The 22,236-nt window shown below is 59.7% G+C and overlaps 9 protein-coding genes across 9 annotated transcripts; 6 read left to right on the plus strand and 3 right to left on the minus strand.

Annotated features, from left to right (window-relative positions):
* The first annotated feature begins 3,844 nt into the window (after positions 1-3,844).
* On the plus strand, positions 3,845-6,304 carry THITE_2119320 (uncharacterized protein). The gene is made up of 2 exons (XM_003655479.1): positions 3,845-4,425; positions 4,490-6,304. The coding sequence occupies exons 1-2, from the start codon at positions 4,082-4,084 to the stop codon at positions 6,006-6,008; spliced, it is 1,863 nt and encodes a 620-aa protein (XP_003655527.1). The 5' UTR covers positions 3,845-4,081; the 3' UTR covers positions 6,009-6,304.
* An 863-nt stretch (positions 6,305-7,167) lies between these two features.
* Positions 7,168-9,230, plus strand: THITE_2054959 (uncharacterized protein; the record flags this gene model as incomplete). Its single annotated transcript, XM_003655480.1, has 3 exons — positions 7,168-7,368; positions 7,437-8,697; positions 8,764-9,230. The coding sequence occupies 3 exons, from the start codon at positions 7,168-7,170 to the stop codon at positions 9,228-9,230; spliced, it is 1,929 nt and encodes a 642-aa protein (XP_003655528.1).
* A 527-nt stretch (positions 9,231-9,757) lies between these two features.
* THITE_2146203 (uncharacterized protein) lies at positions 9,758-10,841 on the plus strand (the record flags this gene model as incomplete). Its single annotated transcript, XM_003655481.1, has 5 exons — positions 9,758-9,959; positions 10,040-10,066; positions 10,125-10,261; positions 10,345-10,591; positions 10,759-10,841. The coding sequence occupies 5 exons, from the start codon at positions 9,758-9,760 to the stop codon at positions 10,839-10,841; spliced, it is 696 nt and encodes a 231-aa protein (XP_003655529.1).
* Positions 10,842-11,076: 235 nt separating this feature from the next.
* On the minus strand, positions 11,077-12,037 carry THITE_2055151 (uncharacterized protein; the record flags this gene model as incomplete). Its single annotated transcript, XM_003655482.1, has 4 exons — positions 11,077-11,130; positions 11,189-11,804; positions 11,864-11,940; positions 12,005-12,037. 4 exons carry the CDS (start codon positions 12,035-12,037, stop codon positions 11,077-11,079), a joined length of 780 nt encoding a protein of 259 aa, XP_003655530.1.
* A 1,125-nt stretch (positions 12,038-13,162) lies between these two features.
* Positions 13,163-14,570, plus strand: THITE_2170949 (uncharacterized protein). Its single transcript, XM_003655483.1, has 2 exons — positions 13,163-13,337; positions 13,409-14,570. Exons 1-2 carry the CDS (start codon positions 13,174-13,176, stop codon positions 14,124-14,126), a joined length of 882 nt encoding a protein of 293 aa, XP_003655531.1. The 5' UTR covers positions 13,163-13,173; the 3' UTR covers positions 14,127-14,570.
* Positions 14,571-15,015: 445 nt separating this feature from the next.
* Positions 15,016-15,719, minus strand: THITE_2090702 (uncharacterized protein; the record flags this gene model as incomplete). The annotated part of the gene is made up of 2 exons (XM_003655484.1): positions 15,016-15,605; positions 15,671-15,719. The coding sequence occupies 2 exons, from the start codon at positions 15,717-15,719 to the stop codon at positions 15,016-15,018; spliced, it is 639 nt and encodes a 212-aa protein (XP_003655532.1).
* Positions 15,720-16,151: 432 nt separating this feature from the next.
* Positions 16,152-18,602, plus strand: THITE_2119332 (uncharacterized protein). Its single transcript, XM_003655485.1, has 4 exons — positions 16,152-16,306; positions 16,383-16,649; positions 16,704-17,027; positions 17,080-18,602. Exons 1-4 carry the CDS (start codon positions 16,275-16,277, stop codon positions 18,167-18,169), a joined length of 1,713 nt encoding a protein of 570 aa, XP_003655533.1. The 5' UTR covers positions 16,152-16,274; the 3' UTR covers positions 18,170-18,602.
* A 367-nt stretch (positions 18,603-18,969) lies between these two features.
* On the plus strand, positions 18,970-19,601 carry THITE_2090704 (uncharacterized protein; the record flags this gene model as incomplete). The annotated part of the gene is made up of 4 exons (XM_003655486.1): positions 18,970-19,038; positions 19,128-19,233; positions 19,336-19,438; positions 19,529-19,601. The coding sequence occupies 4 exons, from the start codon at positions 18,970-18,972 to the stop codon at positions 19,599-19,601; spliced, it is 351 nt and encodes a 116-aa protein (XP_003655534.1).
* A 78-nt stretch (positions 19,602-19,679) lies between these two features.
* On the minus strand, positions 19,680-21,555 carry THITE_2119335 (uncharacterized protein). Its single transcript, XM_003655487.1, has 3 exons — positions 21,389-21,555; positions 20,303-21,200; positions 19,680-20,236 (listed from the first exon to the last, which is right to left on the minus strand). The coding sequence occupies exons 1-3, from the start codon at positions 21,465-21,467 to the stop codon at positions 19,864-19,866; spliced, it is 1,350 nt and encodes a 449-aa protein (XP_003655535.1). The 5' UTR covers positions 21,468-21,555; the 3' UTR covers positions 19,680-19,863.
* Positions 21,556-22,236: the final 681 nt, after the last annotated feature.

Genomic DNA, 22,236 nt, shown 5'->3' on the forward strand with positions numbered 1-22,236 from the left:
TGAGTTGCTGAGTCGCAACGCCCGGTTGGCAGGTGGCAAGTCTGCTGTGTGAGTTCCGCCATGTATCCGTACACAGGAGGATGCGACAAGGGCGGGTCGTGCCGCCGACGGCGATGTTTTCCTCGTTGTACGGAATGCATTAGTGTACTGTATACTACCATCTAATGTCTTTTGATGGCTAGCCACATGCATCGCATGCACGTCCTCGGAGACGAAACTCTCCCCCAGCCGCAAGCCCCCAGACTTCCCCTCCACTTCCTGCTCTCACAAAACTCGGGTAGCGACACGGCGTCTCGGGGACGATGAGGATGAGTCTGGCTCCACCATCAATCTTGCGGAAATTTGGGGTCTGCTGTTCCTGCCCATGACCGCGAACGCAAGTTCTGGACAGAATGGAGTCCCTCTGTAAGGGGCCACGATTCGCCGAGCGGCAGGTCCGTTTTCTTTTGTTGTTTTCTCTGATTAGTTAGTGCTCGACAGCGGCCCCATGGGCGAGAGCCACGTCAATTCAATTCTGCGGCCGCAGAGGCCACACCAGAGAACAGGCGCGGGATGCTGTGACGATGGCTGCGAGTCAAGCGGCTTTTCAGTCCGTGGCTACCCTACGAGCTTGCTGAGCCGCAGAGCATGGGGGTACCTGTCAGGGGAACAGCTCCCTTGCCCCTCGCTTCACACGCAGACGAGATGTCCATTCAGTTACTGCGCTGCCCACCACAGCATGCACAGCATGCATGTAAAAGAGTTTGAGTCACACAGGCACCGCACTCTTGAGGGGTCCGGGGATTTGAGGTGCCGAAGAGTTTAATATGCTCGGAGGTGGGGGGGTTGCTTGCTTCCTACAGTATGAACCTTTTCTATAACCAGTGCTCGCTGGCGGCCGAAGTCTTTGGCCTGGCCACTCCCCAAGTGAGCCGCGCGCGAAGTGGCGACAACGCAGAGCTGGGGAGACGACAATTGACTGGCCGTGGTCTGCAGCGCAAGGGCGGCAAACAGCGGAATATTGAAGGGTGAAACGAAACAAACGCCCGCTGTGGCCGCGGACCCGCCATGGCCCGCACGCATCGCGCCCTGTCTCGGGAAGGCAGATCGCTCGCTTCCGAATCTGTCAAAAAAGAAGGTACGCAAAGTTGTGATGTGTTGAAAGCGGTTCTTGGAGCTGCGGCTGGATCCTGACCAGGAAGTCATCAAAAGAACTTAACTTACACTAGTGCGTTTCAAACTCCGTGGTTATCAGCCATCCTCTGTGCCAGGGTTGGAATCCCTGGCTCTCTCGGCTGATGGCTAAAGAGGTCCCGCCAAGACTAATTTCGGCCAATTGTCGGCAATGTTTTTACAGCGTCAGTACCCCGCCAAGACCGCCAAGGGGTTTGCACTATCGCCACGGGTTAGCCACGGGTTAGTTCGCCGGGGGGTGCGGGGGCGGCGCCAACCCCCCGCTGGTTAGGGTGAGGGTTATAGTTAGGGTGAGGGTCAAGGTTAGGGTAAGGGTTAACTTCGTTTTCTTTTTTTTCGATTTGGTTGAGTTTTTATAAAGTTGTTGCAACGAGTCTTTACGATTGTTCGTTGTTGATGTTGCTCGAAGTCGTCGAGGCCCCGTCGTAGCCCCGCTCACCCCGTAGCGATTATAAATACTTGTAAGCGGCAGTCTCCGAAATTAGTCTTGGCGGGACCTCTTTAGCTATAACCCTCTCTCGCCCACCCCGGGGTTCCGATTGGATGCGGCTGATCAACGTGCATGCTTGCACCCAAGGAACATTCGAGGCCCCGCCCGAGAGATGGGACGAACAACCGCGCGGCAGCACAGATGCAACAGCAGCTGAAGAGAAGATCCAAGGCCGAATCTCGATATAGTACAGAGATCAAAGGAAATCTAGCACTTAAGGTAGGGCACTGTACATGTATTTTGTTTCTGAGTAGCCTTGGACGGATAGTTAGTTCCGCTATATGGATTGTTCAGGCTTGGAAAGTTCCAAACGGACCCCACTCTTCGGCCCGTTGGATGGCCCCGACATAGTAGACGTTAAAGAGGTCCTGCCAAGACTAATTTCGGCCAATTGTCGGCTATGTTTTTACAACGTTATTACGTAGCCACTATCGCCAAGGTATTTACTCTATCGCCAAGGGTTAGTTCGCCAGGGGTTCCGGGGCCAGCGCCAGCCCCCCGCTGGTTAGGGTTTAGGTTAAGGTTAGGATACAGGTTATAGTTAGGGTACGGGTTATCCTCGTTTTCTTCTTTTTCAATTTGGTTGAGTTTTCGTAGAGTTGTTGCGACGAGTCTTTGCGATTGTTGTTGTTGATGTTGCTCGAAGTCGTCGTGGCCTGCTCATCCCTTGGCGATTTGTAATTACTTGTACGCGGCAAAATCCGAAATTAGTCTTGGCGGGACCTCTTTAACGACGACCCCCGACATGGGGTGGCCCGTGGCCCAGGAATTCTCCGACGCTGACAAACGTTCTTCAAGGAACATGGGACGGAAAGCATGAACCAGGTTCGGCCCAAACCGCACCTCAACTTGGAAACTTCCGTCGTTTGTGCAGTTCCCACGGTACAGCGCCCAACGATTGAATTTCATCCACGTCTGCATACACCACAATTTTCTTGAGACGCAGCGGCTTTTCCAACGCTGACTGCATCTCATTGGACGCCACCAACGCACAGAACGGGAAAAAGCCAAGGGCACGAGGCAACTGTGAGCGTTTTTCTCCTTTCCATCCCGTGCAAAAAAGCAGGTCCCCGATGAGGTCTCAAAAAAAGCGACCGGCCATCCAATAACACGGTTATAGCCTCTGCAAGATGTAGGTACGGAAAAGCTAGAGTATAGTATAGAGCGGGGCGCAGGGACCACCACGTTTCCCCTGACCCTGGCCTAGCGCGCCGTGCCCGTGGCTCCCCCTCTCAAACTTTGTCTGGACCACTCGACATCCCCCTATCCAATCTGCTGCTGCAGGTCCCAGCAACGAGGCGAGCAGATGGCGGCACGCCCGCTTCCCTGTCACTCAGCCCACAGTGCACTGGGCGCCTCGGGATGTCCCCGATCGACTCCTCGCGGTTACTTACACTAGTGTAGTGTACCACAGTAGTTAGGCGTTTGATGAGAGGGGCATCGCGCCGTGGAGTCGCACTGGCGGCGAGATTCCTCCTTGAAAATTGGCCCGGGGGGGGGGGGGGGGGGGTGGTTGGGCCCGGGTTGCTGGACGACGGACGGGGACGGGAGCACTGCTTCCAGGTTTAAGGTAAATCTGCTTGTGCCTGACGCTAACTAACTGCAATATACATAGCTCCGTACTGTGTGTCCTTACTCTTCGCTGCCGCTGGGTCTAGTTAGTGATGCTAGCCCAAAAGAACACAAGCAGAGACAGCCAGAGTTCCCCCTGGTCATGGCCCAGGCCCAGCTGCACGAAACAACCTACACTAAGCTAGCCTAGGCCAAACGACCGCCGAAGGTGCCTGCCAAGGCCTGCCAGAGTTCCATGCAAGTGACGGGAGCGGAGACCGTGGGGCTGTTGCACGTTCACCACCATGGCCCAGACCCCGAGCCGCAGGCGGGCTACACTACTGCGGAGTGTATTCCGTCCAGTATAAACCTGTCCATCCCATCTGCGCCCCTCGCCGTTCCTGACCTGCCACCTTCTTTCGCTCCTCACCCGCCTCGTTCTCCTCAACCTTGCCGGGCTACGTTCCTTTCTCTCGGCATCTTGCCAGCCCTTTCTTTCAGCTCGCGCTGTTTGCGTTCTTGTGCTTCATTCACACGCTCCCTTTCAACTTGCCAAGCTGCTGAGCCTGCTCAGCGTCCAGCTCCTTCTTTTGTTCGCTCGACTTTGGCCTGCCGTGCCTCGACCCTCGAGTCAGACAAACAAGGCTCCAACAGTCCCTCGAACGACCTTTCTTTGCATTTTCCGGTGACAACTGGCGTTGGCACCCCGGACACGGCTTTGTATCACGGTCCCAGCGACTCATTCACCATTGCCCGCTCAAGCAACGTTGAGGAGACGGACCGGACTACCCGTCAGGCAACATCAACACACAAGCCCACACCGATAACCCCTTTCATTCTTGAAGACCAAACTGGTCAATCGCCACAATGCTCTTCGCCACGGCTCTGGCGGCCCTGGTCGCCACGGCTGCTGCTGCCAAGGACTCGCGCACCTTTGCCGTGCTGCACCACTACGGCAACGGCCCGCTGACGACATGCCGTGCGGACCCCATTGTCTCGCCCGGCGGGCCCTCTTCCCACGTCCACACCGTTATGGGAGCCAGCAACTTCGGCTTCAACACGACCGGCGAGTTGCTGCGCCAGTCCCGCTGTTCCACCGCCAAGCCCAAGGCCGACCTCAGCTCGTACTGGTTCCCGACCCTCTACTTCCAGGATCCCGCCACTGGCCTCCTCGAGCAGGTCAAGTTCTACTACATGAACGTCTACTACTTGTGAGTCTCAATGTGTGCCGTGCTTGCCGGGTGCTTTGTGATGGCGAAGGCTGACCTTGCCCAGCTTCGAGCCCACGAACGACGATATCAAGGCCTTCCCGCTTGGCCTGCAGATGGTGAGCGGGAACGCGATGCTGAGGACGGCCCCGTCCAAGTCGGGTGCGAACCAATTGGACCCTTCCCAGGGACCTATCCAGCCCGTCCAGATTACTTGCCCGCGCACCAGCTACGACCCTCCCAGCTATCCAGCCGACTCGGATGGTTCCATGGCGGGCATCCAGGACCCCAACAACAAGGGCGCTGGCATCGGCTTCCCCTTCCAGGATTGCGACGGATACGCCTCGCCCATGCGTGTCGACATCCACTTCCCTTCGTGCTATGACCCGTCGGCCGGCTTGACCAACTACCAGAAGAACATGCAGTTCCCCACGAGTGCGCCTGGCGGCAAGCAGGACTGCCCTCCCGGCTGGATTCACACGCCGCACATCTTCTTCGAGACCTACTGGGATACGCACTCGCTCCTGCCGCGCTTCCAGAACCTGATCGGCAAGGCTAGCCCCTTCGTCTTCTCGAACGGCGATGTCACCGGCTTCTCCGCCCACGGCGACTTCATCTCGGGGTGGGACGAGGAGGAGCTCCAGCACATTATCGACACGTGCAATGCCGGCGAGGCTGGCATCGACAAGTGCCCTGGCCTGAAGCTCGGAGTGAACGACGACAGCGGTTCTTGCAACATCGAGTGCCCCGTCGACGAAGTGATCGACGGCAAGCTGGAGAAGCTGCCGGGGAACAACCCTCTCGCGGGCTGGGGTCACGGCACTGGTAACGTCGCGGTTGCTTCGTCGCCTGCTGCCCCTTCGGCCTCGTCTTCGCCTGCGGCTGCGCATTCGTCGCCCAGCCAGTCGCCGGCTGCCACGTCCGAGAAGCAAACTTCCTCTGCTGCTGCTCCGCCGCCGCCGCCGCCGCCGTCGTCTACCACGCTTGTTGCTGTGCCCGCTTCGAGCGCCAAGCCGTCCACGCCTGTCGATGTCGCGGCCACGACGAGCAAGCCTGCTGCCCCGCCGCGGACAACCGCCCCGGCTGTCGTGGTCACAACGGTCTATGAGACCGTCACCGTGTGGGAGACCAAGACCGTGTACGTGGACAACGGCACGCCGGCGCCCACGCAGGCCCCCCAGACGACCAACAGCAAGACGGCCGACATCTCGGGCTTCAAGTACGTGGGCTGCTACCGGGACGCGCAGACCCGCGTCCTCAGCGGCGAGGTGCTGCCCAACCTGGGGCTGGTCAGCAACACGGCGTGCGTCAACTACTGCGCCTCCAAGGGCTTCAGCATCGCCGGCACCGAGTACGGCGGCGAGTGCTACTGCGGCAACGGCCTGTCGTCGCTCGACAAGCTGGACGAGGCCAGCTGCAGCATGGCCTGCAAGGGCGACGCCGGCCAGACCTGCGGCGGCAACTGGGCCCTCACGCTCTACACCAAGGGCGGCGCGGCGCCGGGCACCACCGCGGCCAAGCGCCATGCGGGACACAACCACCACCTCCATCACGCGCGTGTGCCGTCGCGGCGTCATCGGAGATAGGCGCCTCTGCTTCTCTGCTTGCCTGCCCGCCTCGATTGGCTGGCTCATATTGAAGCATGCGTGCTTCGCTCTTCTCTTCTCGGTTCATAAACCTCGTTTTTGTTCCATTCACATCTCCATCATTCGCCCTGCGATGGTTGGAAAAGTTTCTCTGTATTTACTTTACTACCCATTTTTTTTTTTCGTTTCTTTTCTCTCTCTCAGAGGGACCCTGGAGGGCTGGGACACACAGGTTAGAGAGAGAGGGGAGTTGGTTTGGCGGCAGAGAAAGAGCATTTCGGTTGGCACCACCCTGCTTCCCCCCTTCTCGCCGCACGGGGCCGGAGCAGGGTCAAAAGAAGGCGCTGGGAACCATTCGCATTCGCGGGAGGTGATGGCGGTTTGGGTTCTTCTTTTCTTAACGACGACATGACGCTCGCTTAAGAAGGAAAAGCTGTGGACGGGGATCTGGCTTGCTTTGAGGCTTGCTTGCTTGCTGGCATCGGGCTCTTCAGCCATGCGCCTGTCCAGCAACAGCACGCTCACCGGCAGCAGCGGCATATTTCACTTCGATATCTGTGTATCTATAGCATTGTTCAATTCTTTTGGGGGTTTGCTCCCCCGGGGCTTCCCTGGCCTGTTTTGGTCGGCGGAGCAGTTTGGGGACGTTTGACTTGGGGTTTCATAGAATATATCAGGGCGAACAGCGGTTTGGCTGTCGTGGGAATCCGTGCCAATGGAGAGAGTCGTTCCCATTCCTCGAGTCTGAATCGTTTACTCCGTATTCCGCTGGTCAGCCGCTCAAACAGCTGCGAGATGATGAGATGCGCCTGCACTGCATAGCTAACCCTAACCCGGCAACAGCTACACTACCCCAAATTTACAGATACCTTTTTGGGCCGCGCTGGACCACCACATCCGCCCCAAATTCAGCGCGGTTCAGAACAACTCGAGACAGCGTGAAGTGCCGTCAATCCGTGCAATCCTGCGCCGTCATATTCAATCCGGCCAAGTCCTACCAGACACCGAAAATTGTGCCCAATACGAAAGCGTCTATAAAATATTGCTGACATGATGAATCCCGTGCTTTTGAGACCCTGAAACCTGAATCGAGTCTCTCGTTTCTCGTCTTTCATCTGTCTCACCTCTGTGACCCTCCACAGCCTGGGTTATCGCCAGCATGTCCCTCTACCACGAAACGGCGGCCATTGTCACCGGCCCCTCCACGCATGGCGGCAGCCTCAAGTCCAAGATATACGGCAACAAGGACCTCAAATCGCCACCAGCACAGGTATACGCCCTGGCCTTTGAGGCAAGCAAGTGGAGTGGCGTCTTGAAGGAGGTAGTTGAGAATGCACAGCTGCTGCAGAGCGAGCGCAAGGTAATAATGCATTTCAGCAATATTCACGGCAAGGCCAAAAGAGTTGCAGAGAGCTGACACCAAGACAGCTCACACCTGCCCTCTCCATCTTGCTCGTGCACGACCTGCTGCTTGCCAAGAAGGGCATCGCGCTCCCGGCCTCTCATGGCTTGCGTGCCGCCGTCGAGAGGCACAAGGCGAGGCTGCAGTCCGAGTTCACCAGGGCCAGGATACGGAGGAAGTGCCCCACGCTCGAAGCGCTGAAGGCGATGGTCGACGCGCAGCTGGGGCCGGTTCACCCGCGCTGGATCAGGGTCAACGCGCTCAAAAGCACGATCGACGAGCAGCTGGACACCACCTTCAAGGGGTTCGAGATGGTCCCATCCGTCGAGGAGGTCATCGCATCTGCGTCGACGGGGAAGAGGGTAATCTGTCTCGACGGCCACGTGCCAAACCTCATCGCCGCCTCCCCGGGGATCGACTTCACAAAGACCGAAGCCTACAAGGAGGGCAAGATCATCCTGCAGGACAAGGCCTCCTGCTTCCCGGCCTACCTGCTCGACCCGCGGCCCGAAGACGGCGACATCATCGACGCGTGCAGCGCGCCGGGGAACAAGACGACCCACCTGGCCGGCATCCTGTACGAGCGGGGAGGCTTCGCCGACGGCCAGCGGATCCTCGCGTTCGAGAAGGACGAGCAGCGCGCCAAGACGCTCGCCAACATGCTGAAGGCGGCCGGCTCGGACGCCGTCACCGTCGTCCACGCGGGCCGCGACTTCCTCAAGACCGACCCCCACGCGCCCGAGTTCCGCCGCGTCGGCGCCCTCCTGCTCGACCCGTCCTGCTCCGGCAGCGGCATCGTCGGCCGCGACGATGCCCCGGAGTTCCACCTGCCATCCGCGCCGCCCACCCCAACAGCCGGTTCAAGCAAAACCAGCAGCAGCAGCGGCGGCGGCGGAGGCGGCGGCGCCCAACCCCCCAACCGCAAACGAAAGCGCCACGAAGCAACCACCGCCACCGCCGCCGACACCAATGCCACCACCAATGAAGAAGAAACCGCAACCACCTCCGACTCCCCCTCCTCGCCACCAAACCCAGCCCTAGAAACCCGCCTCGCCTCCCTGGCCGCCTTCCAGCTCTCCATCGTGCTGCACGCGCTCTCCTTCCCCGCCGCGCGCAAGGTGACCTACTCGACCTGCTCGGTGCACGCGGCCGAGAACGAGCAGGTGGTGCGCGCGGCGCTGGCGTCGCCCGTCGCGCGCAGCCGCGGCTGGCGCCTGCTCCGCCGCGCCGAGCAGGTCCGTGGCTTGCGGGACTGGCCTGTTCGCGGGGACCGGCGGGCCTGTCGGAGTGGGAATCACGGGGGGGAGAAGGGGGAGGTGGTGGTGGGGGTGGGGGAGGAGGAGGAGGATGAAGCGGAGGCGGAGGAGATTGCGGAGGCGTGTGTGCGGGCTGAGAAGGGGGATGGGAAGGGGGTGATGGGGTTTTTTGTTGTTTGTTTTGTTAGGGATCGTGTTGGGGGTGATGGGGCGGTGGGGGAGGGAGGAGGTACGGATTGGGATGAGGATGGGGATGGCCCGTACGTGAGGGACGCCCAGGGGAGGATTGTCCGGGATGAAAACGGGATTCCGACGCTGAAGAGCACTGGGAGGAAGGTAATCGAGTGGGACTCCATGGCGGATGAGGAAGAGAGTGAGTCAGTGGAGCTGAGATTTGGAGAGGACGACGACGACGAAGACGGGCCGTTTGAGAGGGACGCGGAGGGGCGGATTGTGAGAGGGGTGGATGGGATGCCGCGGTTGAAGCGGGCGAGGGTGAGTCGCGACGGCGACGAGGAGCAGGAGGAGGAGGAAGATAACGAATGGGGGGGATTTGACGATTAGCTATCTCGCTGTATGTGTTACGCAGTATGGCGTATTCGATCTCCAACCTCTTTCCAGGCATGTTCGTGTCTCTGCACAACGAGCAAGTTGTCGCGGTCGCCATGGATGCGTCCCCACCCTGGCGCCCAGCAAAAGGCGCGAACAACGCCACAATATTTGAAAGCCCACACAAGCTCATACGACGTTCAAATAAGCTATTCGGGCCCAAGATTTCGCTCTCTCTCGGACTCTGAGGCTCCTCGGATCGCGCCGGTCTTGCGATCGGATCCGGGAGCGGTACCCGTCGCCAGGGGCAGGGGTCGCGCGGATGGGGCTCAACGCGGATCGTCACTTCAGCTTAGTTCGCTGCTTGCTGGGTTATGTAGGTCAAAAAAACAACAGCACAATCGCTGCGACCAGCCTTGATATACGCCCGAGGTCGGGCCACTCTCAACGAGGCATTTCTAACTCAACAACTTGCTTGATCTACTACCTGGCCCAAGCCGTCCGTCCCTGAACCAAATCTGCCTGCTAGAACTGCAGGCGCCATGGCAGCCCAAGGCCACCCCTACTACCCGCGCGATGCACTCATCCCCGGATATGCGCCCAACGAGACGCCTCTCCCGGTCGTCCTGGGCTTGTTTGGTAGCATCGTCTTCTCCTTCACCGCTGGGTCTGTCGTGCTGGCGAAGCGGTATAACCCGGGTCTGAGGAGGGCAGACCAGCTGATCGTCGCCTGGTTTGCGCTGTGTGAGTTTGTCCTCCCGGACCCTTACCCCTTTATTTACACTATGGCCGCCGACACACTTGCTGACCGCACCTACAACTAGGCGGCTTCCTCCATCTCTTTTTCGAAGGTGCTTGATTTCCCCTCCTCATAGCTCACCCCGCCTGCCTCTAACTTATTACGCCCAGGCTACTTCGTCCTGCGTCACGCCTCGCTCGCATCTTCCCAGTCCCTCTTCGCCCAAGTCTGGAAAGAATACGCCCTCTCCGACTCGCGCTACCTCACATCCGACCCTTTCATGCTCTGCATCGAGACACTGACCGTGGTCAGTACCGCATTCCCCCTCCTCACTTCTTTCCCCCCCTTATCCCTTCCTCACCCTGACCTAACCACCCGCCCCCCTTCTAGCTGATCTGGGCCCCGCTCTCCCTGACGACCGCCGTCCTCGCCGCGCGCGGCCGCCCCCGCGAGCAGGGCGCGCGCCACCTGCTGCAGGCGCTCGTCAGCGGCGGCCACCTGTACGGCGTGGCGCTGTACTACGGCACGTGCGCGCTCGCGGAGCGCCTGCGCGGCGCGACGTACAGCCGGCCCGAAGTGGTGTATTATTGGGGCTACTACGTGGGCATGAACGCGCCGTGGGTTGTTGTTCCGGCTGGTGAGGTCTTTCTTCTTGCTTCTGTTCTTTGCGCTCCTTTTCCATTTTGCCCCCCATCCCCTCCACCCACCCCCCCCCCCTTCATCTTCACCCCTTTCCTTTTTCCCTTTTACCCCTCTGTTTCCCTTTCGTTCCTCCCTAAGACTAACTTTGGCGGGTGTCGATAGTGCTGCTTTGGCGCAGCGCGAGGGAGATTCGGGCGGCTTTCGCGGCGATCGCGAGGGTGGAGGAGGGGAGGAAGGGGAGGTGACGGGAGAGGCCGAAGACGAGCCGTTGGACACTGAAACGGATGCGGTGTGAACAGCGAGAAGGCTGCGGTGGCCTAGGAATAGGGGAAGGGAGTAACTGGTCCACGAGTGGTAATATGTAATCCTCAAGAACGCCCCCCAGCTCTTGACTCCAGAAACGCAAAACGCTACGACCGCAATATCATAGACAACCCAACCGCACCAAGCCACATTGAGGGGTATCTTCTTCGCCGCGCCTCAGCGGACATACTTGTTCATGAACCTCTTGTGAAAATCGGAGCGCAGCAAGTCCTAGACCACCGTCAGTACCTCATCCAACGCTCATCCGCGAGCAATAGAAGAAACTCACATTGATAAATTCCCTCCTCTTCCCCTTCTCCTCAGTGCCCCTCGCCTGGTTCTTGAACACCACGTCCTCATCCCACCGCCGCTTGACGTTGAAGTCGGGCTTGTTGAGCAGCGGATTCCCCCGCGCGATGTCCCGCTCGCGCGCCTCCTGCTCGGCCGCCTGCCGCTCGCGCTCCTCGCGCGCCCGCTTCTCGGCCCGCTCGCGCCGCACCCGCTCCAGCTCGCGCTGCAGCTCCGCCTCCTCGTCGTCGTCGCTGCTCTCGTCCGAGTCGTCCGAGTCGTCGTCGCCGTCGCCGCCCTTGCCAGACCCGTCGTCGCTGTCGTCGTCCGCGTCGATGTCGCGCGTCTCGGCGAGGATGCGCCGTCTTTTCGCGTCCGGGTCTTCTTCCGCTTCGCCATCATCGCCACCTCCGTCGCCGTTCTCGCCGTTCGCTGACCGCGAGGTGAGCGCGAGCGGCCGCTTGTTGGTGGTTGAAGGCTCGGGCGCGTGGTCCTCTGACGAGGCGCCGGGGACGGGGGCGCCCTTGAGCTTGGCGTAGTGCGCTGCCTCGGCGGCCTCGAGTTCGGCGCGCAGGTCGCGCGTTGTGCGGTCGGCTTCGCCGCCTTGGCCGGGTTTTCTGTGGAGGCTTATTAGAGAACGGGGAGCGGGCAACCGGGAGGGGAGGATGGCACGTACCTAAATTTGAGCTGTGTGTACGCTGGTAGGAGGCGCTGATGGTAGGCGGGCCCGCGGAGAGCTTCCTTGCCGCGAGCCTGAGATCGGGATTGATTGTTAGCAAACGTTCCGCAGTTTGTTGGGAACGTGTGTGCCGCTTACCGGATCGAATGTAGGTCTGTGAGCGGTGGTCATATTGATGGCTCAACGGGGAGGAGATAGCAGTTATCGTTGCTGAGACAGTCGTGAAGTTGCAAAGTTCCAGGTTGGTTGTTTGGGGATTCATCAGAGTACGGATAGGTACCTCTTGTGGAAGCTCGCGCGCCAGGTTATTCTTAAAGAGGTCCCGCCAAGACTAATTTCGGAACCTACCGCTTACAAGTATTTACAAATTGCCGCGAAGGAGCGGGGTCGCCACGACTTCGAGCAACATCAACAACGAAGAATTGCAAAGACCCGTAGCAGCAACTTCGCGAAACCTCAACCAAATTGAAAAAAAAGAAAACGAAGTTAACCCGCACCCTAACCTTGACCCTCACCCTAACTATAACCCTCACCCTAACTAGCGGGGGGCTAGCGCCGCCCCCCGTACCCCCGGCGAACTAACCTATAGCTAACCTATAGCGATAGTGCAAACCCCTTAGCGGGCTTGGCGGGGTACTAACGCTATAAAAACATTGCCGACAATTGGCCGAAATTAGTCTTGGCGGGACCTCTTTAAGATCTAGTGTACGCTACTAGGGTGTATAGGTGACGGCCCAAGATTGGCGAATGACAGCGGCTCACTGCCCACGTCAGTGCAGCAGAATCCACTGAATTTTGGCGGTCTTCAGTGGCAGAAAGCTGCCCCTCCAGGGTCGTGGTTATAGAGGTCCCGCCAAGACTAATTTCGGAGGTTGCCGCTTATAAGTATTTACAATCGCTATAGGGTAAGCGGGGCCGCGACGACTTAGAGCAATATCGACAATGTACAATCGCGAAGACTTATAGCAACAACTTTACTAAACCTCAACCAAATCGAAAAAAAAGAAAACAAAGTTAACCTATACCCTAACCTTGACCTTCACCCTAACCTTAACCCGAATCCTAACCAGCGGGGGGCTAGCGCCGCCCCCCGTACCCCCGGCGAACTAACCCGTGGCTAACCCGTGGCGATAGTGCAAACCCCTTGGCGGTCTTGGCGGGGTACTGACGCTATAAAAACATTGCCGACAATTGGCCGAAATTAGTCTTGGCGGGACCTCTATAACCTCTAGCCCCTCCAGACCTCAAACCGCCCTGAATTCGAGACTTTCTCAAGAACAACATTCCTCCCCGGCACCTCGGTCACGATGCCGCGAGAAGCGGAGCCTTCTCTCAACGAGAAGCAATTTGTCCTACAAGCGTTACAAGAAAACCTCCGGCTGGACGGCCGGGAGCTTGACCAGTACCGGCCGCTGGACCTCAGCTTTGGCGACCAGTATGGCGTCGCCGACGTCACGCTCGGTAGGACGAGGTACGGTAATCCTTCCAGTTCGACTCAATTCAATTCAACTCCGATCTAACTTTTCTTTTGTCTCTGTGCAGGGTCCTCGCCAAAGCCACCGCCGAGGTAACCGTCCCCTACGCCGACCGCCCGCTCGACGGCATCTTCACCATCGCCACCGAGCTCAGCCCGATGACGTCGCCGGCCTTCGAGGTCAACCGGCCGACCGAGACCGAGGTGCTGCTGTCGCGCCTGCTCGAGAAGACGGTGCGGCGTTCTGGCGCGCTCGACACCGAGTCGCTATGCCTCGTGGCCGGGCAGAAGTGCTGGTCCGTCCGCGTGGACGTGCACGTGCTGTCGCACGACGGCAACCTGATCGACGCGTCGTGCCTCGCCGTCGTCGCCGCCCTGCGCCACTTCCGCAAGCCCGACACGAGCATGGACGCCGGCGTGCTGACCGTCTACACGCCCGCCGAGCGCGAGCCCGTGCCGCTCAGCTGGCTGCACTCGCCCTTCTGCGTCACCTGGAGCTTCTTCGGCGACGAGGCCGACATCGCCGTGCTGGACGCCACCTGGCTCGAGGAGCAGGTGCGCGTCGGCAGCTGCACCATCAGCCTGAACAAGCACGGCGAGATCTGCCAGATCGCCAAGCTCGGCGGGACCCCGGTCGACGCCGTCGCGCTGCTGCAGTGCACGAGCGTGGCGCTGACCAAGGTGAAGGAGTTCTCGGACCTGCTGGATACGAAGTTGGCCGAGGATCTGAAGAGGAGAGACAAGGGCGGCTTTATGGCGGAGCTCAGGGCGGAAAATGAGAGGTGAGAAGGAGAAAGAGAATACGGGGCGAAAAGGGGGTGGGTGGAGCATCCAATCACCACGAGATACCCACGGATGATCGAATCACTTACAACTTGGCCTTGGGTTCACGACGGTTGCTGGGGTCAACCCGTCGAGGAGAGGAGGGGAGGGAGTGACGGGACTTCAGAAAGGCCGCGATCTTCACATTGCGACTTTTACGGGGCCGAGTTTCACTCCGGCTCAGAGGGCCGGTATGGGGCGGGAGGTGACAACCCGCGGCCGGATTTGCCGACTGAAACGCATTATGATGTGATGTGCATTTGCGCGGCATCATACAAGGTAGTCAGAGGACGGAGTCGGCGAAAAATATGTTCTTCTTCATCACAGACTGGCATATCAGGAAGCCAGTTATGGCGCTGGGCTATTCCCACCACTCTCACCCTCAGAAATATGGCATCATGCCCAAGGCATCCAAGTCCAATACAGATCCTGAGCGGGCCGCTCCCTTGGGAGGGGTACCACCCAGACTTAACATGGCGTAAAGTTGCTGTCCAGACCGCTCGGATGCGGTCCTGACTCGGGGCCAGCGGGGAACAGCGCCGGAATTGGGTCGTCACCCACATAGATCTCGGGCGTTTCTCCGTTGTCAGCCGCGTCGAGCCGAGATCACCGTCCGGACAAGTTCATACCACCCATCTATCTCCCCCGGCCCTTGCCCGCCTCCCCGTGCCATGCCAGTCATCGCGCTGTTTGACCAATCCGCGTTGCCCAGCCGAAGTCTGCGCCGGCTTGAGTGGCGATGCCCGGTTGGAGCCCCGGCCGGGCATCAGAGGTGGTCACCATGACCTCGTGGTCAGCTCGCAGCTTCCATGGCGGCGAGCACACATGTGGGGGGCTCTCTTCCACCCGGTGGTCACCTCATGACCGGCGGGCGGGTCTCCTTGTTCCACTTGACGCGGGAGCGGACCCAGTCGACGGCCTCGCGCACGCCGGTGCCGGTCAGGGCGGAGACGGGCAGCACCCTGGAGTCGCGGATGCCGCCGGCCTTCTCGCCCTCGAAGACGCGCTTGACGAGGCCCTCCTTGATGCGGACGACCTCGACGCAGTCCTCGCGGTCCTGCTTGTTGGCCAGGATCAGCAGGGGCACGCCCTCGGCCTCGCTGTTCTGCAGCACGTCCTCGAGCACGAGGCGGCACTCCTCCAGGCGGCCGGAGCTGTCGCGCTCCAGGCTGCCGTCGCCGATGTCGGTGCTGTCGATGATGAAGACGATGGCGTGGCAGCTCGAGTAGTAGCTCTGCCACAGCTTGCGCAGGCTCAGCTGCCCGCCCACGTCCCAGATCTTGAGGTACATGTCCGGCAGCGTGATGGTCGACACGTTCTGCCCGACCGTCGGCACCGTCTTGAGCTTCGGCGACGGGTTGTCCGGCAGGAAGATGGACTTGACCTGCTCGTGGAACGTGGTCTTGCCGGCGTTGTCGAGGCCGAGGAGGAGGACCGAGTATTCTGTCCGAATGTGTCAGTGAGGGTGCGCTTGAGAAATCATCTGGCAAATGTGTGGCTGCGCTCACCCTCCTTGCTCGTCGCCAGCCGGTAGAGGCCTTTGGCGAGGTGGTACATCGCGTTTGACGCCTCCGTGAGAGGGTTCAAAGCCAGAGCGGCTTCGAGTCGTCGGTGTTGGTGTCGGTTTCGTGGCAGCCCACTGCTAGCCGCGCAGGCCCCGTCGGAGTCGGCGTGAAGCTGCTGACGGCACTGTCGGCCGAACTGGCTCGAAGGCTGGGGTGGTTGAGCGGTGCCGAGAGATGGTGCAATAACGGCAGCTAACTTCCAGGCTGACGGAATACGCTACTTCCAATCTGTATCTTGGGTTCCAAGACGGAGGGTCTACTGTGTACTGTATGTATTATGATACGGTAAATTCTGTATCCTTTGTTACCACTGGACATGTTCTGTACGGATCCAATACCTCCGTACATCTCGCGTTAACACACAAGCTGCCGATAAGATAAGGGTCCAGTGTCGTCATAGGCACTGGCATGTAAACCAGAGCAGCGCGATCTTGACGACTAAAGCTCATCCTGGAGACGATGTGATGCCAGTTTTTCTTGACTACATACCCGGCATCCTTTGCTTTCATCTTACGTCTCCGGGCTGAGGAGCAGATAGCTAGCGAACATGGCGCCGGTGGACATCGACCACCAACCGGGGTAGGCCACCGCCCTTGAGCAGACGGAACTCACGACACACACGACACACACAGACACAACTGACTCGCCCTTGCAGGTCTATACCGCTGGTTCTGGCCGGGCTCCGTGTCGTGTCAGCTGCGTACGCATCTTACACAGTCGGCCGGAGCCTGTACCGGTCACACAAGGCCCTTGGACCGGCTCAGGACACGCGACACCGGACTGCGGAACGCGGCAAGCTCACGGCCGCCTTTGGAAGCCTCGCGGCCCTCGGACTCGTCTTTGCCGTTACGTCCAGCCTGGATTACCTGACGCTCTCGTACAAGGTATGGGCGTCCGAACGGGGAATCGAAGTCCCAGATTCGTATGTCTTGACTCAGGCTCCAGCCCACTCACATTGAACTAATCATGGGGCCAGTTTGTTTGGAAACCACACGTTGGGCACGAATGACACAGGCCAACCGGCTTTGCACCTCGGAGCTTGGTTGAGTGACACTCCGGTCTACTTCGATGCCCTGGAGATCGTTGCCGAGAAGACGAGGAGACTATGGTGGGGTCAGCAACTGGACCTCGCGACAATCGCCTGGACCGCGCTGCTTGCCGTTGAGGGCCGCCGCCGCAGGATTCCCCATCTCTGGGCCTACGCTCTGCTGCCTCATCTCGTCAACCTGTCCTTTGCCCAAAACCTGTTCTATGTGGCACTGCTCCAGACCCCCGTGCCCATTGCATCTCAAGAGACGAGGTATGACGCTCTCGTCCCGATGGAAAGCGTTAAGATTCACTAACCACATCAGAATTGCCCGAGCTGTGCACTGGCTGCTACCCAGGAAGCCGAACAACTGGTTCCCCAAGCTCCCCGTGCTCTTCCTGCCCTTACTTTGCAGCTACCTGGCCACGATCTGGCTCCCTTACACCGCGGGCACCCCGTCGTTCCCAACGGCGGTCGCCCTATCGAAAGTCCTGACCCTGGGGCCGCTGATACTCCCCGCGATCGCCCCGGCTTCCTGGGGCACCGTCTACACGGATCCGCGAGACGCCTACCCCGGCATCACCAAGCTCTTCAACGCCATATCCACCGCCAGCGCCCTGATCTACGCCAAGACCACGGTATTCGCCCTCCTGGACAACCGCCCCGGCTCGTACAAGCACCGGCACAGCATCAAGATACCGTTCGACACGGAGAAGCGGTCGAGGTGGGAGCGCACGGCCACGGCGGTCGAGAAGGTCCTTGGGGCGCTGACCGACCACCCCGTGGTCGCAGCCGCGGGCAAGGACGCGCTCCTGTGCGCGCTGAGCCTGGGCCTGTGGGCCGCCGTGCGCGCGACCGACGCACGCAGCATGCTGCGCGCCGTGTCCTCTGCTGCCCCCCGCCAGGGCCAGGCTGCTGCGCAGCGGTCTCCGTCCGAGGAAGCGACGGGCGAGACCATAAAGGTCGAGCTGCCCGATGCTCGCGAGGAGGGAGAGCAGGAGCAGCAGCAGGAGCCGGCCCCCGCCGCCCCTGGGCTCTCCATGACGCTGCGGCGCCGCGGCCGGCCGAAGAAGAGCAGCGTATCTAGCACTGCGAGCTCTGACGCGCCGACCGTCGTCGCCGAAGACACGCACCCGACCCCGAGACGGCGCGGTCGGCCGCGGAAGGTCAAGCAGGAGCCGGAGCCGGAGCCGAAGCCGGAGCCGGAGCACGATAATTTGGAACCGGAGGAGGTTCCCGACGATAAGACATATGAGCCCACCCCGGCGGTAAGAGCGGGCGTCGGCCTGGGCGATGTCCTTCCGGAGGATGACTTCGACTGGGAATCTGCCGCGCTCGCCTGGGGCTTGACCGTCTTGGCCGGGCTGGGGGTTGGCAGCGCCGCTGTTTTTGGAGCCGAGTGTGTCTCGCGGTGAGGCGTATTGAGGGTTGGGCGGGCTTTACTGGTCTAGGGGTACATACTATTATTGGGATGTGGATGGCTTGGTGGCGGCGTACGGGTGGGATATGAATGCTTATGCCATGGTTTCGGTCGGTCACTGGTTATTGGGCTTGATAGGTTTGAAAAGTCTGAACAGGGAGGGCGTGGAGAGTTGCGGTACTGGACGAGGAGCCTCAAGGTTGGGATGGGACCTGCAATCCGCCTTTTTTGCAGTCTTGGTTTGGGTATTTGAGAACCTATGCGACAAGGTAGTTACGGGACAGCGCCAGGATGAATCAGTCCTATTCCATGGCTTACTGCCAAATGAATCCCATAGTGAACTAATGAAGTCCCTGAGCGGCCAAGACGGTGATCAACTTGGGCGGCTTCTAATCAAGGCGCCACTTTTATCAAGTGGCCTGCTCCTGGCTGTTGAGCTTGGCAAGCAAGTATATTTGACATGACGACTTTCACTTCATGCCTAGATGAAGATGGCCGTCTGCTGGTATACCACATTTCTAAAAGGGATCAACCTGGAAGATGGGTGATGGTGGGGCATCGTGGACTTACACACGGGAGACATCAGAGTTAAACCCCACACACTGGCTGGCCCCCGCTCTTAACAACAACTCACATTTTGTCACCATGACGCCGCGGTGTTTAAGCCGACCTATATACACTGGCCTCCGACAGTGTCACCCTTCCGGGGCCCTTGGTCCATCATTCAACCCAAACAACACCACCAACAAGCAGCAAGTCAGGTGGCTATCCGACGCCCGGAAGCAAGAAGCAAAGATGGATCCCACGGATTACTCGCAAGTTCCGACTCCGGACAAGTGCTACGTTGACTTCTGTCTCGTTCCTGTACGCAGCACCTCAGAAACCTGACCCATTGCGACAACACTACATCATGATACTGATACTGAACGCTTTTTTGCCCTCCCAAAAAACAGGTCGGCACCGGCTCGGTTTCGGTCGCGCAGGAGGTGGCCGAGGTGCAGAGGCTGCTCAAGGCCAGCGGGCTGGCCCACACGATGCACTCGGCGGGCACAACCGTTGGTAAGCCACATCGTACTTTTTCCGTAACTGACTAGCAGTACATGTTTTCGATGGTGTGAGATGAGATACCTGATTCTAACACGAAGCCAAAAACAAAAACAGAGGGCAGCTGGGACGAGGTCATGAAGGTCATCGGACAGGCCCACACGGTGGTGCACCGGACTGGCGCGGTCCGCGTGCAGACGTCGATGCGTGCCGGCACCAGGTGAGTGAGAGATGCCACTCGTGTCTTGGTCTGTCTTGAAAAGGGACTGACTAACATGAACCCCCTTTTTCTTCTCTTCTCGTTACCTAGGACCGACAAGGTTCAGACGGCTGAGCAGAAGGTCAAGCGGGTCGAGGAGATCCTGGCCAAGGACGGCTCGTGATCTTAGGTTGGTAGGGCGCCAGCTGCTGTAATTAATACTTCGGCAAGAAAAACGGATGAACGAGCACACGAAAAGCTCGTCGCGCTGTTCATAAACATTACATTGATGTATTGCTACATGCGCAGATGTCCTCTCCAAACCTACGTACCAAGATGTACAAGTCCTTTTGACCCGCCAAATCAGCCAACAACCCCCCGTAACCTCCTCAGCCCGGTCTTCTCCAGTAGCCTGAACCACCAAGACGCCAAGCAGCAAAAGCGACTTAACCCCTTATAGTCTGCTTCTTCATGCTCCGCTTCATCTCCTTCTCGCGCTCCTTCTCGAGGTACTTGCGCTGGGCCTTGGCGTCGAGCGCGTTGAGCTCCTGGTCGCGCTTGGCCTTCTTGAGGCGCTCGCGCTCCTGCGCGCGCTCCTCGGCCTTGCTCTCCTCGTCGGCCCGCTGGATCTCGCGCACCGCGTTGTCGCGCACCGCCTTGACCTTGCGCAGCACCTCCGGCCGGAAGTGCGCCGCCTGCACCAGCCTGTCCGTGAGCCGCAGGAAGTACTTGAAGAGCGGCAGCAGGTTGGCGTAGTTGTCGTCCGACGGCAGCCGGTACTTGAGGAAGATGCGCTTGCGAGGGGTCGTCTCGTTGATGCTGCGCCCGAAAGGGTGGCTTATCAGTACAGGAACGAACGAGAATGCGGGCGCGCGGCATGCTTACGTCTTGGGCTTCTCAATCGGTTGGTCCGAGATGATGAGGTACTCCAGGAGATCTCCGGCGAGCTCGGCGGCCTGGATCAGCTCGGGCGTGAGCAGAGCATCGGTGATCTCGGCGCTCTCGGTCATGACGGTCAGCCAGTTGGGGAGCTTGGGATGGTCCTTGGTAGCGGTGAGCGAGACGTCGTAGCGGTCGTCGCGGACTTGCTTCATGCGCTCCTTGTGCACAATGGCCCAGACGAAGCTGTCGAACGTGCTCTTGCTGTCCTTGCTGCGGAGCTCGGCGGCGCCGGGAAGGCCGGGCACGGTGAGCGCCTCCTTCCCGTCGAAAGGGTAGAGCGTCGCCTCGACGCACTCGTGATTTTCGCTGGCGCTGTCGAAGAAGAAGGCCATGACGGAGTCGACGAGCACGCTGAGCGGGTTGAAGCGCTTCAGGAGCGTGAGCTTCACGTCGAGGAAGGCCACGTTGGCGCGTCCGGTCGCGTAGGTGGCGAACTCGAACAGGCTCTTCTCCTTCAACAGGTCGTCGCCCTGCCGGGCGTTGAAATCGGCGAGCGCCTGAACCAGCTCATCTCCCTTTTTGTCGGCGACGGCCACCGGGACACCGGCAAAGCCAACAAGGGCGAATTCGGCCGTCAGGGGCGCGGCGTGGGCGCGGATCCACTTCTTGGCCTTGGAGCGGTTCAAGCGGGCGCCGAAGAGGTGGACAAGCAGGAGGACGGCGATCAAGCACAGAATGATTCCCTCGGCCTGGAAGTCAGACCAGGTGTAGCGCTCGTGCAATCTGTACCATTTCGTGTAGGGACGCAGGGTCTGCGCGGCCGGGGCCCCGCCGAACGTGTTTGGAGCGGGCGAGACGGGGGCCGCCTCCGGCTCAGGGACCTGGGAGAAGTCGGCGAAGTCTGCGGCAGTCGATGATCAGCAACCGTGTATAACACTAGGTAGGCATACGACAACTGAGCAAGGAATTTGGGACCAAACGCCCCGGACGACAGAGTATCCAGGGGAAGATGCAAGGGAGGCACGCTCTCATGGATAGGGAGCTGCTGCACTTGGACCAGCTGAGGAGAGAAAGTCTGGCTGCACTTACCAGCATCGGCAGCCTTCGCCGGGGCGGCGTTGCCCGAGGGCTTGCTGCCTCCAAAGAGGTTGTTGAGCACGCTCGCCATGGCGTCGTGGCACTGGGAGGGACGAATGCGAGCGAGTGAGACACCGGGCCGGCCAGAACTTGCGTGCGCTGTGCGCAATGCGGACCCGAACCCCAGGGAAAATCGAACCCGGAACTCGGGCCAATTGCCCCGTGCTTCTTGCATGGGGGTGGATCCAATCCCCTGGGCTAGGCCATTAGCTCAATCCGCGGTTGCCCTTGACAACCTCCTAACACACACTCACCAATGGCAGGGGGTCTCAATCCAGCACATGGCTCGCCTTCCACCATCAACTTGCAAGCTGATGAAGCTGCGAACAAACCCGCTTGCCGAACGGACATCAAGCGCAATGACGCTGTTTGACTCGAATCCGAGCAGGCTGGGCGCAATATGTCGCGGACCGGAACAATTCGAAAATATGGCAAGACCAAGGTTGCCCCGCAGCGGCGGGCCGAGGAGCTCTTTGCGCAGCTGCCCAGGACGCACGGGGCGGACGAAGCGATGAACGCATCGGAGGTGGAACTGGCACATGAGTCCAGATCGGTACCAAGGCTTGCGGCCAAAACGAAGCATGTGTCAGACACAGAGCCTGCATTAAAGTCCACGGAGGAACTGGAAGTTCCCCCGGCACTTGACGGGGTCTCTGACATCGTGGATCGCCTGGAAACCGTCCACCTCGAAGACCCAGCTTTACCACCAAAGAATAACAGCAAGGCCCGAATGCAAGGCCACACACCAATTCCGCACGAACCCACACAGGCCGAACGACAGGTCGTCAGTGATCTACGAC

This window comes from Thermothielavioides terrestris, chromosome 4, assembly GCF_000226115.1.
Source record: "Thermothielavioides terrestris NRRL 8126 chromosome 4, complete sequence".
In the NCBI taxonomy this organism is placed as follows: Eukaryota; Fungi; Ascomycota; class Sordariomycetes; order Sordariales; family Chaetomiaceae; genus Thermothielavioides; species Thermothielavioides terrestris.

Excerpts from the sequence above, each read along its gene's own strand:
- THITE_2119320 (XM_003655479.1), top strand. The coding sequence starts at position 4,082 with ATGCTCTTCGCCACGGCTCTGGCGGCCCTGGTCGCCACGGCTGCTGCT. Across the intron at positions 4,426-4,489 it reads TACATGAACGTCTACTACTT|CTTCGAGCCCACGAACGACG; the intron begins GTGAGTCTCAAT and ends GACCTTGCCCAG.
- THITE_2119335 (XM_003655487.1), bottom strand. The coding sequence starts at position 21,467 with ATGGCGAGCGTGCTCAACAACCTCTTTGGAGGCAGCAAGCCCTCGGGC. Across the intron at positions 21,201-21,388 it reads GGCGAAGGCTGCCGATGCTG|ACTTCGCCGACTTCTCCCAG; the intron begins GTAAGTGCAGCC and ends CGACTGCCGCAG. Across the intron at positions 20,237-20,302 it reads CCGATTGAGAAGCCCAAGAC|CATCAACGAGACGACCCCTC; the intron begins GTAAGCATGCCG and ends TTTCGGGCGCAG.
- THITE_2119332 (XM_003655485.1), top strand. The coding sequence starts at position 16,275 with ATGGCGCCGGTGGACATCGACCACCAACCGGG. Across the intron at positions 16,307-16,382 it reads GACATCGACCACCAACCGGG|GTCTATACCGCTGGTTCTGG; the intron begins GTAGGCCACCGC and ends TCGCCCTTGCAG. Across the intron at positions 17,028-17,079 it reads ATTGCATCTCAAGAGACGAG|AATTGCCCGAGCTGTGCACT; the intron begins GTATGACGCTCT and ends TAACCACATCAG.
- THITE_2170949 (XM_003655483.1), top strand. The coding sequence starts at position 13,174 with ATGCCGCGAGAAGCGGAGCCTTCTCTCAACGAGAAGCAATTTGTCCTA. Across the intron at positions 13,338-13,408 it reads GTCACGCTCGGTAGGACGAG|GGTCCTCGCCAAAGCCACCG; the intron begins GTACGGTAATCC and ends GTCTCTGTGCAG.